The sequence below is a fragment of the Physeter macrocephalus genome, chromosome 6, assembly GCF_002837175.3.
Source record: "Physeter macrocephalus isolate SW-GA chromosome 6, ASM283717v5, whole genome shotgun sequence".
In the NCBI taxonomy this organism is placed as follows: Eukaryota; Metazoa; Chordata; class Mammalia; order Artiodactyla; family Physeteridae; genus Physeter; species Physeter macrocephalus.
Window position 1 is genome coordinate 5,257,823 of NC_041219.1, and position 16,229 is coordinate 5,274,051.

At 39.6% G+C, this 16,229-nt stretch overlaps 1 protein-coding gene across 3 annotated transcripts in view; it reads right to left on the reverse strand.

Moving 5' to 3' along the window:
• Positions 1-2,271: 2,271 nt before the first annotated feature.
• CPM (carboxypeptidase M) overlaps positions 2,272-16,229 on the reverse strand; it is a 92,473-nt gene continuing 78,515 nt past the window's right edge. For 2 of the 3 annotated variants that reach the window (XM_055085191.1, XM_024122890.3), the window contains exons 8-9: positions 9,369-9,517; positions 2,272-7,012 (exon numbers count right to left, since the gene is read on the reverse strand). In XM_055085191.1, coding sequence (XP_054941166.1) covers positions 6,770-7,012; positions 9,369-9,517 — 392 coding nt within the window. In that variant the 3' untranslated portion in view covers positions 2,272-6,769. The remainder of the gene's footprint in view (positions 7,013-9,368; positions 9,518-16,229) is intronic. The other variant, XM_055085190.1, reaches the window with a different exon arrangement.

Genomic DNA, 16,229 nt, shown 5'->3' on the forward strand with positions numbered 1-16,229 from the left:
CCTGATTTAAATATTAAAAAAAACACCTTCAATAATTTCATTGCTTGTTGGACATTATCTCAGATGTTTGCCTGATCATTTTACTTTTACAGCTGTCTGTGGAACAGGTGCTTTCTTTTCACCTCTCTCTTCTCTCATCTTTCTTGCTGCAACAAAGGTCATAGGCCTCCTGAGTCTCTTATGACTTTTAATTTTCATCCTAGTGGACTGGGACAGGCTAAATTCAAAATAGCAGCTCTGGTACTTACCTGCTTAGTGGCCTTAGAATTAGAGACAATAAATGCATAGAGCCTGGGATGGAGTCTGGTGGGTGGGAAGGACCAGAAGTCGTTTTAATAATATCCTCCTTGCATCCATTCATGACCATAAACCCACTGAGCTAGACTTGAATTCACCCCGCCCTTTTTTTTTCCCCACGTTGCCTGGTACTCTGTTCACACTTAAATTCACTGCCTTGCTGCTTTGTATCTTTCAATAGCAGATTGTAACATCCTTTTGTGTTGCCTTGTTCCCCCAGGTGCCTCATATAATGCATTGTGTGCACAGTAGGCATTCAGTAAAGGATGTTGCTTGGCAAGGAAATCAGCTGTGCAGTTTTCTCTGATTTACAAGGGGACAAGACAGTTGTAAGAATCATCCTGAAAAAATATTGTCCATGCAATAAATTACTTAAATGGCAAAAGAGAAACATTCTAAGGAAACAGTGGTCTTTAAAAGTTGATATGGTATCAGACTTGTAATAGAATTGGGAAAGCTTTTCTTAAAAACAGAACATCCCTTTGTATTAAAAAAATACTTTTTTCCACCTTTTCTCACAATTGTTCATTTTTCTTTTTTAAGGGGCATGTGAGACCAGGTCTCTGTAGTTAAGCACTTTAACCACCAGGTGGAAGCACCGCATTGGGAGTTCTCGGAAGGCAACCGCCAGCTCCTAACTACTGGTAGGTAGATTCCTAACAGTAAGTACAGAATACTCCTGGAAGACAGATTGCTGGGCTAGAAAGCAAAGAAATAATGGGAGTTGTTACACATTTTGGTCCTGAAATCCTTCACTATTCACCCTTCAGGGCTTCATGAGACAAACACTGTGTAAAAATACTATGTGTTAGTGTTGAAGAACATGTTCTTGATCAATTAGGGAAAAGTTTAATTAACTGAGCTAAGTTAATAAACTATTATTTTAAGACCTGGAAATTTCAATGAATATGTAAGAAAGTGTAGCAATTGTGTGCGCTGGTGCTTCTGAAATTTGAGGTTCCATTTTTTAAATCAGTTGCTTTTCTTTCATTCTAAAAGTAGTTAGTAGAAAATTTCAAAAATGAAGTAGGAAAAAACGAAAACATACTACCAAGCAAAAAGCTGACTAATCCTTTTTACAGTTTATCTTCTTTTACTTTTTTCCCCCTCTATGTCTAATAGTTTAAAATTTAGTTCATTTGTACTTTGCTTTGGACGGTGGTGTAGGGAGTAATAAATGCTATAAGGAGCTGCAAATTTAAGTATCAACGTCTAGGGACTTCCCTGGCGGTCCAGTGGTTAAGACTCCGCGCTTCCACTGCAGGGGGTGTGAATTCGATCCCTGGCTGGGGAACTAAGATCCCATATGCCGCGTGGTGCGGCCAAAAAATTTTTTTAAAAAAGTATCAAAGTCTAGCTAAGATATACCAGGAAACTCCTGCTAAAGGCAGTCCTATATAATGAATTCTCTTTTGAAAATAGAAAAACTGGCCCCAATTCATTTTCAAAATTGAGACATTTGTCACTTTTTAGAAATTGGTACCTGTAAATTAGTCAGTTCCTACTCAGACTTGTCTTATTTAAACTATTATTTGTTTAGCATGTTTCAGGGGGCAGACATACACTTGAGCCCAACCTCTCTGTCCTATGACTAGAAATTCGATGTTAAGAGGTTGCATCGATGAAGGGATGAGGGTTAGGGCTGTTAGTTATCCAATTCCTAGAAGAGGCAAATTTTTTTATTATTCTGTGATTCAAAAGCACTTTGAGGCCTTCCCTGGTGGCGCAGTGGTTGAGAGTCCGCCTGCCGATGCAGGGGACACAGGTTCGTGCCCCGGTCCGGGAAGATCCCACATGCTGCGGAGCGGCTGGGCCCGTGAGCCATGGCCGCTGAGCCTGCGCGTCCGGAGCCTGTGCTCCACAACGGGAGAGGCCACAACAGTGAGAGGCCCGCATACCGCCAAAAAAAAAAAAAAAAAAAAAGCACTTTGAAATCAATAAAATATTATTCAAGACAAAAGACCCCTCCCTATACCAGCATCTTCCAAAATTTCTAGATATATAAGTTCAAAGAGATGGTACTAGGCTAAATTATTTAAGAAAATGGTTCCATGGCTGAGTCTGTTTGGGGAATCCATTTCTTTCCTGCTTGATTTCTCAGACCCTTTACAGTGTGCACTGGGAATTTTCCAAAGATTTTGTGTGTGTGTGTGTGTTTGTGGTATGTGTTTTTTGTGTGATTTTTTTAGTGTTTGTTTTTTGTGCCAGTAGGCACACTTCATCCATTATCTCCCCCATGGCACAAAGTAATTTGGATGGGTATATATCATATAAACTGTTCTGGAAGGACTCTCTGGGCTTTGAAGAATTATTGCAATATTATTGCCTCATAAAAGGTCATTAGATTTGGTCTTTATTTGATGGCAATCAGTTCTCTCTGGTATGTGGACTTTGTACACTGGTGTATTTGTTTTCAAAGTAATGTAATGGAAAGAAACAGCATTTGTTGTTTACAGAAATATTAATTCTTTATTGAGAATCAGAAATATTCTGATTTTACTGAATTCAGAGGTAGTCTTGGCCCCTGCCCAATAACACTTTTTAGTCTTAGACAATTTGTACATTTTAAGTTTTTAATTATAGTACAAAAGAAAGTCACTGAGAAAACTTATAAAATCAGCTTACGCAACATCTATAAAAGGCTATGGAGTTCATATGCTGAAGTATGATAAAATGGTTTGTGAGCAATACAGTACAATATCTGCTTATCAGTGATACAATGTAAAGTCTGTAATGAAGTTAGACTGTTTCCCCAAATTTCTACTTTAGGTGCTGTGAACTTTTTTTTACTTTGACCATCATAATTTTCTCCCCTTCCCGCCAATCTAAAGCTGTCATGACATAGGCATCAATTGTATTGTCACCATGTAGAATAAGAACCAAATTTCTCAATAAGCAACTTCCCCTGTCACAGTGAGACAATATGCTATTCTCATTTTTCTAGATTCCCTAGGAAAAGATATTTTTACTTTCTAAAGGTAGAGCTAACCTGTCATACCATTTTAAGAAATATTACAAATGCAAATTTGCTTCTAGAACAAAAATGTTGATTTCTTAGACTTTCAGAAATATTGAGAAGAGGCTTTTTAACATTTCTGATACATCCAACAGCTCAAGTCCGTGATAAATTAAGCACCAAAATCAACACTGATAGCTACCTGCAGAGACTTAACATTTCTCTAAAATACTGCCCACCATTTAAATTCATTCATGTTAACATTTATTATAATTTGAGGAGGTACATGGGTAAAAGCTGTGTTATTTCATGAACATTTCCTTAAATATTATTAAGTGGTCATTCTAGCTAGCCAATGTTTCAGCTTTCAGACCAATTCTGTTTATTGGTCTCTAATCAGTTATACTGCCTTCAAAATATTTATGCCTCTTGAGTGTTAATTATCCTTCCTCCACCTGGGCAGGTACCCAAAACTGGCACCAGAGTGTGGCATCTTACACCGCTGCTACTGATAGTCATAGAATCACAGTCAAGCAGAGACCTTCATTTTACAGGTAAGGAAACTGAACTGTGGTGGGTTGAATCACAGGGCTCCTGCCTCCTAATTATCATTTTATTATACATGCTATCTTCTTTTCGCCTATGTTGAAAATCTTTTACTATGTTGGTTTCTCTGTAAAAGTAATTACACCTGAACTTAGAACCCAGGGAGCATAATCAGCAGCCTAAGAGGGTGGAGAACAGTAGGAAAGGTGTTGGGGATCTGGTCTCACTGTAGTCAGAATTCCATGGTCGTTTTTTCTCTTGAACACGTCACTTGATGAGTGGAGGGTGTAGCTGGGATTCTACCATACTAAATCCTTTTAGCAAACTTCACTTTCAAGCACAGAGCTGTCACTGCAAAATAAACCCCAAACCTGCTCTGAACTAAATTCAGGTTTGGTTTATGTTTGGTTTGGAAATTTTCTAAATTGTTTTGCTTGTCTCTAAATGGTTTTAAGTTTGATTCTGATAAAATTTCTGATTTTAAAAGCATTATTTCCTTCAGAAATTTACATTAAGGCTCATGAACCAAATCAGATTTTGGTTCATGTCCCTTCAGAATTGCTATCTTAGAAAAGGAAAAGTTAGAACTCAGAATGCCTGACTGAAAATTGTTTAGGACTTGATGGTAAATCAAGTTGAGTTTTGTATACTTTTATCTGTAATATTACCAAAATCATTTTCTGCAATATTATATTAATATATACTTTCAAGTATATAATAAATTACCACTTATTTAAATAAAAACTATCAATCAAGATATTTAGGTTATTACCAGATTTAAAAGAGGTCTACAAATATTGCTGATATTCACATGTATGATTTGGTGCATGCAGAATAAACTGGCATAGGAATAGCTCCTCAATGCCCATGTATCTCCCTTTCATTTGTGGGTCTCAAGCAGGTACCAAGCCCAGTATAGTTTCTGTTTCCAGACCCTATAGGACTTTCAATTTAAAATAAGAGCCAAGGCAACTCGCTTTCATGAGCAATACACAGCACTCAGAAACCTGCTCCCCAGAGTTGCTGGTCTGCTGTTTGTTTGATATCCCCACCTCCCCTAATTAATTCTTGCATATAATGTTTTAAGAGCAGCAGTTTGCTGGAGCACTTGGTTCATTCATTCAGGTCTCACCATGTGATAGGATTTAGAATAAGTTTTTCAAACAAATTAAATAGACCCTGGTCTCAGAGACCTCACACTCTGCCAGAGAAAATCACTCATGGAAATAGAAGCGTATAATGCAGTGTTATAAATCCCACAACAGAGGTAACCTGTTTAATTTGAGGAGCAAAGAGGCAGGGCCCCCAGATTGACTGGGAGGGGGTGAAACTGAGTGGAATGGGACAATGGTCAGCAAAGGTTTCCCAGAGGAGTTGATACCTGAACTTTTTTTTTTTTAAGGGAATCATCATTGATCTTTATATTTTACTTGTTTACTCTTTAACAGACTAGTCTTTGTTTCTGTTGGAGTTTCACCTAAGTAAGATATGTAATTTACACAGCATGTATGCCTTGGAGCTTTCACTTTGTAGAGTACATTATTACGAAGCACCTAATGAAGCATTATTTTAATATTTAATAGTCACTATCCTCTTTTTTTGTTGTGGTATAATATACATAACATAAAATTTACAATTTTAACCAGTTTTGAGTATACAATTCAGTGGCATTAAATACTTCACAATGTTGTACAACCATCATCACTATTTCCAGAACTTTCTCATCATGACAAACAGAAACTCTGTACCCATTAAACCACCTGAACTGGGTTTTAAAGGAGGAGTGGGAAAGAAAATGTAGTGGGTCAGAATGGCATTGCAGACACAGGGGACACACAGCGTGTTATGTGTGTAGGAACTACAAGCAGTTGATTGCTGATTTTTGTTTTAAATAGACCCCTTTCCCCAGTGCTGTGTGGAGGTTGGATTTGAAGAGGAGAGAGCTGGAAGCAAGAGAGAGACCAGTTGCCGTGGTACAGGTGAGCTATGATGGCCTAAACCTGGTGGTGTTAGTAGCCATGAAGAGAGGGTAGAATCAATCAACACATACAAATAACATCAATCTTTAGTGACTGACTGAATAGATGGGATGGAGGAGGAGGAGGAGGTATCAAGGGTGACTCCCAGGTTTCTAGTTTGGTGCTATCAGTAACTGAGACAGAGAATGCAGGAGGAAGAGCAGCTCTGGGGAGAGAAGTATGTTCAATTTTTCAACATGATGAGTTTGAGGTATCTATGGGTCACATCCAGGTAGATGTGTCCAGTGGGCAGTCAGACCTGAGTCTGAAGCTCAGGCATTTGGGGGTCATCAGCATAACAGAAGACTGTGGCATCTGGCTGCAGAAAGGCAGGGACCCTTACCTTAATTGACCTATTATTTCAGGGCTCTGTAGACAAATTTGTCATCCCATCAGGTCCATATTTTCTTGGGCCACTGAGACGTGGTTGCTTGTTTTCGCTCATATTTCCTTAGAACGTTGGCAAAACTTAATATTCCCAGTCTTATCATCATTTTTCCCTGCACTGAAAATTATATATGGCACTACCTCTTCACATATAGTACACATGGCAAGGTCTTGTATATAGTAGGTGATCAATAAATGTTCATCTTCATTGCTTATATTCAAATGGCTCTCTGTATACAAAATTACCTCCTTTTTTTTCTTGCAGGAACTTCTTTCATGCTTCTCAAGTTTAACTTCTTACAAATTTCTAAGACTACTTCAAGATTAAGTGTAAGTGAGCAGTACTTGATGGGTAGGTGTCTTCCATCATTAAGACTAAATCATTCCTTTCATTATCACCATACGTTGCTTGTTGCAGGATTTGGAAACAAACATTTCTCTTCTTAGGGAAGGACCGTGGAGTTTATCCAGTCAAGGTTCCACAGAGGGAGTTAGAGTTGCAGTAACCTGGCATGAGTAAGCCCTGATTCCAGGTGGTGATGGGGGTTGAGTTTCACATTTTGCTTTATTTGAACAATATGTGAAAAAGAGTCACTAAAAATAAGAACAGACTGGGCTTTGTTGCAGCTGAGTGGCCTTGCAAATCTCTGTAGAGAGGAATTATAGGACATAAAGGATCTGATTCTGGGATATGATCCAATTGCCCTCTGAATGGAAGTAAAATATCCTTTTTAAGAGCACTGAAGTTCTGGGATTTTGGGGGAATAGTCACCTTTGTGAGATGTGGATCGTGTCCAGGGACTGTAACCTGAGAGGAAACAAGAAAGTTATCTGAGTGATTTCAGATGTTTTGTAGTGCCAACAGTGAAAAACACTGATATCCACCACTAAAATGCAGCCTTTATGAAACACATGTAACAACCTGCCAGGTCTCCCCGGGCTAGAAACAGCTTCAGTCCTGTGCTCGGTGAATGAGTTACCAAGTGCCTACTGGTATGGACCACAGTTGTTAATGCTGTTGGCTGAGAATTACAAAGTGAAATAAGGACAGTTCCTTTATCTGGAGATGTAAGTCAGAAGCAATAGACTGATTTCTGTCCCCATCGTTTTCATGGAGCGCAAAGGTAAAGAGTTGACTGTTTCTCTTTGTCTCAAGTCTGTACTTAATATCCTGATTCTGTGTCAAGATTATTTATAAGTGGAATTTTTTTCTCAATTTATTCCATTTTCCTTGCAGCTGATCTAAGTGTACATATGTTATTGCTTCTTTAAACAGCTTTGATTTTACCTGGTTTTGTCCATGAGTCTGAATCTTCAGCTAGATTTATCTTTTTGGTGGAGGAAATGATCAGGAAAATAATGACATATGCTAAACTAACTATAGACTATTGCTACTGAGAAATGCTTTTATTATATATGGTAGAGAGGGAAAAGAATAGGGAATAACATTTACATAACCACTAATTGGCATGTATTTTAGCCATTCATTTCAGCTTCCAGAGTCTTACCTTCTGCTTTTGTCCTAGAGCTAGTAACTAAAGCCAACTTGTGCTGTGTTAGTCTAATTGGAAATGAACAATTCATAACTTTATTCTATAGATATGTGGCTTATTTTAAAAATTTTTTATTGGAGTATAGTTAATTTACAAATTGTTAGTTTCAAGTGTATAGCAAAGTGAATCTGTTATACATATATCCAAGATGTGGCTTATTTATGGGATTGCATAAAAACAGTTTATTGATAGATTCACTACAAGGAAAACCCTTTTTTTTCACAGAATGAAAATGTCACAGTAAATAACAGGAAAATACAAGGTCTTTTTAGGCAAAGATTCATAGTGAGTTGAGGTCTTTCCGGCTCTATTCATGTTCTTGGTAGGAGGAAAGATACTCAAGAAAAGCATGAGCCACTCACTCAAAGTGCTGGGTACTTTGGCGATAACCTATGGAGCAGGGGTTTTTAATCCTACAGAGTTTTATGAACTGAAAACCATGCCCTTTATTATGTCCTAAAAATGAAACAACTACAAAGCCAGTTTTTACTACAGAATAGATGACTACCTTCCTTCTCTCAGGAGTAGCTCTATACGGAATGACTACTATGGCTGGCATTAGACCCACTAAGCAAACTAGATGAATCTTGACATTCTTAGATAAAGTCACATCAAAGAGGAAGAGTCATAATCTGGCCAAATAAATCAGATACTTATTCATTTAGTTCATTCACATAAACCCACTCAGCCTCAAACTAGTCCATGCGTCCTTAGAGGAAGAAAAGCCTTAGAAACATGCATCTTAATAAGATTAAAATCTGGAATTTTACTTGCATTGATTGGAAAACTCACCATCGTTTGCTTATGAGCGGGCTGCAAAATATGTATCACTTAATATAGTGGTAAACTTTGTGGATCAAATTTTATTTATAGTGAATTCTAAGGAACTTGTGTCGCAATCAATTTTTAATAGTAGAAGTTATGGTTCACGGAACAGATGTTAAACTGGTATTCCATGAAGCTTGGAAGAACTGTGGCCACATTGTTTTTTTGTTTTTGTTTTTAAATTTTTATTGGAGTATAGTTGCTTTACAATGTTGTGTTAGTTTCTGCTGTACAGAAAAATGAATCAGCTCTATGTATGTATATATCCCCTCCTTTTTGGATTTCCTTCCCATTTAGGACACCACAGAGCACTGAGTAGAGTTCCCTGTGCTATACAGTAGGTTCTCATTAGTTATCTATTTTATACATAGTATCAATAGTGTATATATCTCAATCCCAATCTCCCAATTCATCCAACCCCCATTAGTTATCTATGTTATACATAGTAGTGTATATATGTTAATCCCAATCTCCCAATTCATCCCACCACCCCACATTATTTATTCTTAATAAGGTTTGTTCCATTTTTTATCATAAAAGGTACCACCCGAAATGGGATTTGGCTTCTATTAAAAAAATTGCCAGTTGGGGAAAAAACATGATTTTCTGAGTTTGTTCCTATTATTGCCACCTCACCCACTCCCTGCTAAATGCAAGTTGGCCTTTTATTCTGTCCTGACGTATCTACTTTTGGACTTTCCAGACTTATTTTAGATTCTTTCTAGGTAAGTAAGTATTGTGAGTTCTATAATATTTTAATAACAATAGTTAATATTGTATACTTACCTCTATTACATAGAACCCAGGCAAGAGAAGGAGGTAATACTCTCCAAATTTGTTGGTTCTATAGGGGCAGACATGTTTTCTGTCTTGGACTTCTACAGTTACATTGGGTAATGGAGTCCCATTCTGATCAAAAATTTGACCCTTTACACCTGCAAGACAAAAAGATAATTAAATGTTAATACCACATTTTATGGCATATGAAAAAAAATTATTGTAATTATTTAAGAAAAATATGCCCAATATTTATTAGCTGTTTTGAGTTAATCGAGTGTTTCAGAAGGGATGGCAAACTTTAAAAAAATTGAGATATAATAAAAATATAACATATTAGTTTCAGGTGTACACCATAATGATTTAATATATGTATTGTGAAACAGTCACCACAATATGCCCAGTTAACATACACATTTTTTTTTCTTGTGATGAAAACTTTTAAGATTTAGCTAATTTCAAATATACAGTACAGTATTTAACTATATTTACCATGCTGTACATTACATCCCCAGGACTTATTTATTCTATAACTGGAAGTTTGTACTTTTTGACTGCCTTCACCTATTTTTCCCCACCCCCTGCCTCTGCCAACTACCAATCTATTCTCTGTATCATGAGTTGGTTTTTTTTTTTTAAAGATTCCACATATAAGTGACATCATAAGCTATTTGTCTTTCTCTGATTTATTGATATTTCACTTAGTATAATGCCCTCAGTGTCTGTCCATATTGTCACAAATGGCAAGATTTCTTCTTATGGCAGAATAGTATTCCATTGTATAAATATACCACATTTTCTTTATTCATCCATCCAATTAAGTTGCTTCTGTGTCTCAGCTATTATAAATAATGCTGCAGTGAACATGGCGGGTGCAGATATCTTTTCAAGTTAATGTTCTCATTTCTTTTGGATAAATACCCAGAAGTAGAATTACTGGATCATAGGGTAGTTCTATTTTTAATTTTTCTTAGAATCTCCATACTGTTTTCTGTAGTGCTGCACCAATTTACATTCCATCAACAGTGCACAAGGGTTCCCTTTTCTCCACATCCTTGCCAACACTTGTTGCTTCTTGTCTTTTTTGACAGTAGCCTTTCTAACAGGGGTAAGGTGATATCTCTACTTGTCTTTAACTCTTGATACTTGACTTACAATGTGTGTTGATGTGGGTCTCTTTCGGTTCATCTTATTTGGAACTCTCCAGGCTTCCTGGATCTGGATGTCTGCTTCCTTCCCCAGATTAGGGAACTTTTCAGCCATTTTTCCTTCAAATAAGTTTTATATCCCTTTTTCTCTCTCTCCTCCTTCTGGGACCCCTATAATGCAAATGTTTGTCTGCTTGATGTTGTTCCATAAGTTCTTTAAGCCATCTTCACTCTTTTTCATTCTTTTTCTTTTTGCTGCTCTGATTGGATGAATTCCATTGTCCTGTCTTTGGGTTCACGTGTCCTTTCTTCTGCCTCATCTAGTCTGTTGTTGAACTCCTCTACTATATTTTTCAGCTCTATGACTTTTATTTGGTACTTCCTTATATTTTCTTTCTGTTTGTTGAAATTCTTTTTTTTTTTTTTTTTTTTTTTTTTTTTGCAGCATGCAGGCCTCTCACTGTTGTGGCCTCTCCCGTTGCAGAGCACAGGCTCCAGACGCGCAGGCTCGGCAGCCATGGCTTATGGGCCTAGCCGCTCCACAGCATGTGGGATCTTCCTGGACTGGGGCACAAACCCATGTGCCCTGCATCGGCAGGCGGACTCAACCACTGCGCCACCAGGGAAGCCCTGAAATTCTCGTTTCGTTCATGCATAGTTCTACTGAGCTCAGTGAGTATCTTTATGACCGTTATTTTGAACTCTTTATCAGGTAAATCACCTACCTCTATTTCATTAAGCTCTTTTCTGGGGTTTTACCTTGTTCTTTCATTTGGAACATATTCCTCTGTGCTGACTCTCTGTGTTGGTTTCTATGCATTATATAAAACAACCATCTTTTCCAGTCTTGAAGGAGTGGCTTTGTGTAAGAGGTGAACTTACTGTTCAACCCTGCCCCAGCTCTGGGTTTTCTCTCAAACTTTTATGATTATCCAAGCAGCTTACTTTAGTCTTAATGGCTCCAGTAGTTGAGGGTGTGCCAAGACCTGTCAGTGTCCCAAAGGGGAGTATCTCAGTCAGCACAAAGGTTCAGGCAGATCAGGAGCCAAACCCACAGCTTTGAAAGTACACAAATATACCTCTTTCGGGGGAAGACTGGAAGATGGGTGTTTCTGTCTACTCCCTCTGCACTGAGCCCTGGGGTGACTGACAGCCAGTTAAGAACCATTTCTTTGTTTGCTTTGTTCATCTCTTTGAACTCATGAACACAAGCCCTGCTGGCCAACAGAGCCAGGCTATCAAGGGATGTGTTCTCTGGGCAGTAGCCAAAAAATCCAAGGGGCCAGATGGGTACACAGGCTCCTTTCTTGGAGACACTGGTGATCTGGGGTAGGGCATAGGTTGAGAGTGAAGATGGTGCCCAGTGGCCTCTGATGAATGATTGTAGTCAGCCGCTAGATGTGTATTTAATTAGAATCCTGCTCCTCAGGCCACAACTATGAAGATAAACTAATAGTCCTCTTTCACAGGAAGACTGGGTTTTCAGTCTGCTGCCTCTCCACTGTTCCCTGAGTGTAGCTGGTTAAGAACTCCTTCTCTGTTACAGTTCTGTGGGATTTCTGAACACAAGACCTGCTGGCCAACAGAACCAGGAAATCAAGGGGTAGCCCCTGGGTGGCAACTGCAGAAAACAGTGCACCAGACAAGTGCACAAACTCTTCTCCAGGAGATACCAGGATCCTGGAGGCAGGTGGAGGGACAGGGCAAAGATGGCAGTCACAAGCATCCATCTTTGGAGAGTATTTCCGTTGGCTCCTAGGTGTATGTTAAATTAGATGACTGCCCCTCAGACTGAAACTTTCAGACAAGCAGATATGCCTCTTTCACAGAAAGACTGGGCACTTTTCAGTCAGCTGCCTTAGTGCTGGATCCTGGCAGGTAGCCAGGTAAGTCTTTAAGAACTGTTTCTCAGTTTGCTATAGCCTTCTGGGTCTCATGGACGTGAGCCCCATCATTTTCAAAGCTAGATGTTTCAAGAGCCTCCAGAAGAAACCAGCCCTGCCAACACCTGGACTTTAGCCCAGTGAGACTGGTTTTGAACTTCTAACCTCCAGAACTGTACATTTAAATTCACTGTTACTTGAGAGGAGACAAGATGGCGGAGTAGAAGGTGAGCTCACCACTTCTTATGGAAACACCAAAATCACAACTAACTGCTGTACAACCATTGACCAAAAAAATGCTGAAACCTACCAAAAAAGATATACCCTACACCCAAAGACGAAGAAGAAGCCACAACAAGACCGTAGGAGCGGGTGCAATTTCAATAAAATCAAATCCCATACATGCCAGCTGGGTGACCCAAAAGCTGGAAACAGAAGTTCTCCCACAGGAGTGAAAGTTCTGAGCCCTGTGTTAGGCTCCCCAGCCTGGGAGTCTGGCAATGGGAGGAGCCGCCAGAGAATCTGTCTTTGAAGGCCAGTGGGTTTTGGTCACAGGGATTCCACAGTACTGGGGGAAACAGAAACTCCATCCTTGGAGGGTGCACACAGGGTCTTGTATGCACCAGGACCTAGGGGAAAAAAGCAGTGACCTCATAATAGACTGGGCCAGACTTACCTGCTAGTATTGGAGGGTCTCCTGCAGAAGCAGGGGGTGGGGGCAGCTGTGGCTTACTGCAGGGACAAGGACACTGGTGGTGGTAGTGTGGTAGTTCTGGGGAGTACTCATTGGCAGGAGCCCTCTTGGAGGCTGCCATTTTCTCACCGAGTCCTGGCCCCACCCAACAGCCTGTAGGCTCCAGTGCTGGGATGCCTCAGGCCAGATAACCAACAGGGTAGGAACACAGCCCCACCCATCAGCAGACAGGCCGCTTAATGTCTTCCTGAGCACACAGCTGCCTGATAAACACACCCCCTGACACGGCCTTGCCCACCAGAGGGACAAGACTCAGCTGCATCCACCCATGGGCAGGAACCAGTCCCTCCCACCAGGAAGCCTACACAAGCCTCTTAGTCTCATCCACCAGGGGGTGGCGACAGCAGAAGCAAGAAGAACTACAATCCTGCAGCCCACGGAATGGAAACTGCAATCACAGAAAGTTAGACAAATTGAGATGGCAGAGAAATATGTCCCAGATGAAGGAACAAGATAAAACCCCAGAACAACAACTAAGTGAAGGGGAGATAGGCAATCTACCTGAAAAATAATTCAGAGTAATGATAGTAAAGATGATCTCAGAGAAAGAATGGAGGCACAGATCAAGAAGATACAAGAGATGTTTAACAAAGACCTAGAAGAACTAAAGAACAGAGATGAACGATACAATAACTGTAATGAAAAGTACACTAGAAGGAATCAATAGCAGAGTAACAGGTAGAAGAATGGATGACTGACCTGGAAGAAAGAATGGTGGAATTCACTGCAGTGGGACAAAGAAAAAAGAAAGAAAACAAATGAGGCCAGTCTAAGAGACCTCTGGGACAACATTAAATGCATGAACATTCTCATTATAGGGGTTCTAGAAGGAGAAGAGAGAGATAAAGGACCTGAGAAAATATCTGAAGAGATAACAGCTGAAAAATTCCTTAACATGGGAAAGGAAACAGTCACCCAAGTCCAGGAAGGACAGAGAGTCCCAGGCAGGATAAACCCAAGGAGGAACACACAAAGACACATAGTAATCAAACTGACAAAAAATTAAAGACAAAGAAAAAATATTAAAAGCAACAAATAACATACAAAGGACTTCCCATAAGGTTAGCAGCTGATTTCTCAGCAGAAACTCTGCAGGCCAGAAGGGAGTGGCACGATATATTTAATGTGATGAAAGGGAATAACCTACAACCAAGAATACCCAGCAAGGCTCTCATTCAGATTCAACAGAGAAATCAAAAGCTTTACAGACAAGCAAAAGCTAAGAGAATTCAGCACCAACAGACCAGCTTTGCAACAAATACTAAAGGAACTTCTCTATGGGCAAAAGAAAAGGCCACAACTAGAAACAAGAAAATTACGAATGGAAAAACTCACTGGTAAAGGCAAACATACAGTAAAGGTAGGAAATCATAGGCACACAAATATGATGATATCAAACCCAGCAATTGTGAGAAGAGAGCAAAAATGCAGGATACAGGAAATGCATTTGAAATTAAAAGACTGGCAACTTAAAACAATCTTGTTTATATATAGACTGCTATAGCAAAACCTCATGGTAACCACAAACCGAAAATCTACAACAGAGACACACACAAAAAAGGAAAAGGCATTCAAACACAATGCTAAAGTTAGTCATCAAATCACAAGAGAACAAAAGAGGAAGGGAAGAAAAAAGACCTACAAAAACAAATCCAAAACAATTAACAAAATGGCAATAAGAACATACATATCAATAATTACCTTAAACATAAACAGATTAAATGCTCCAACCAAAAGACATAGACTGGCTGAATGGATACAAAAACAAGACCCATATATATGCTGTCTACAAGAGCACTTCAGATCTAGGGCATTTAGACTGAAAGTGAGGGGATGTAAAAAGGCATTCCATGTAAATGGAAATCAAAAGAAAGCTGGGGTAGCAATACTCATATCAGACAAAATAGACTTTAAAATAAAGACTATTACAAGAGACAAAGAAGGACACTACATAATGATCAAGGGAGCAATCCAAGAAGAAGATATGACAATTGTAAATATATATGCACCCAACATAGGAGCACCTCAATATATAAGGCAAATACTAAAAGCCATAGAAGGAGAAATTGACAGTAACACAGTAATAGTAGGGGACTTTAACACCCCACTTTGATCAATGGACAGATCATCCAGACAGAAAATCAATAAGGAAACACAGGCCTTAAATGATACATTAGACCAGATGGACTTAATTGATGTTTATAGAGCATTCCATCCAAAAGCAGCAAAATACACATTCCTCTCAAGTGCACAAGGAACATTCTCCAGGACTGATCACATGCGGGGCCACAAAGCAAGTCTTGGTAAATTTGAGAAAACTGAAATATCAAGCATCTTTTCCAACCACAAGGTATGAGATTAGAAATCAACCACAAGAAAAAAAAAAAAAAACTGTAAAAAACACGTGGGGGATATAGCCTGAACCAAGATGGAGGAGTAGAAGGACTTGCTCTCACTCCCTCTTGTGAGAACACCAGAATCACAACTAGCTGCTGGACAATCATCAACAGAAAGACACTGGAACTCACCAAAAAAGATACCCCACATCCAAAGACAAAGGAGAAGCCACAATGAGACAGTACGAGGGGCGCAATCACAGTAAAATCAAATCCCATAACTGCTGGGTGGGTGACTCACAAACTGGAGAACACTTATACCACAGACGTCCACTCACTGGAGTGAAGGTTCTGAGCCCCACTTCAGGCTTCCCAACCTGGGGGTCCGGCAACAGGAGGAGGAATTCCTAGAGAAAGTATTACTTGGTGTGAGCCCTCCGCCACTAGCCCCACCAAAGAGCCCAGGTAGTCTCCAGTGTTGGGTTGCCTCAGGCCAAACAACCAACAGGGAGGGAACCCAGCCCCACCCATCAGCAATCAAGAGGATTAAAGTTTTACTGAGCTCTGCCCAACAGAGCAACAGTCAGCTCTACCCACCACCAGTCCCTCACATCAGGACACTTGCACAAGCCTCTTAGATAGCCTCATCCACAAGAGGGCAGACAGCAGAAGAAAGAAGAACTACAATCCTGCAGCCTGTGGAACAAAAACCACATTCACAGAAAGAAAGATAGACAAGATGAAAAGGC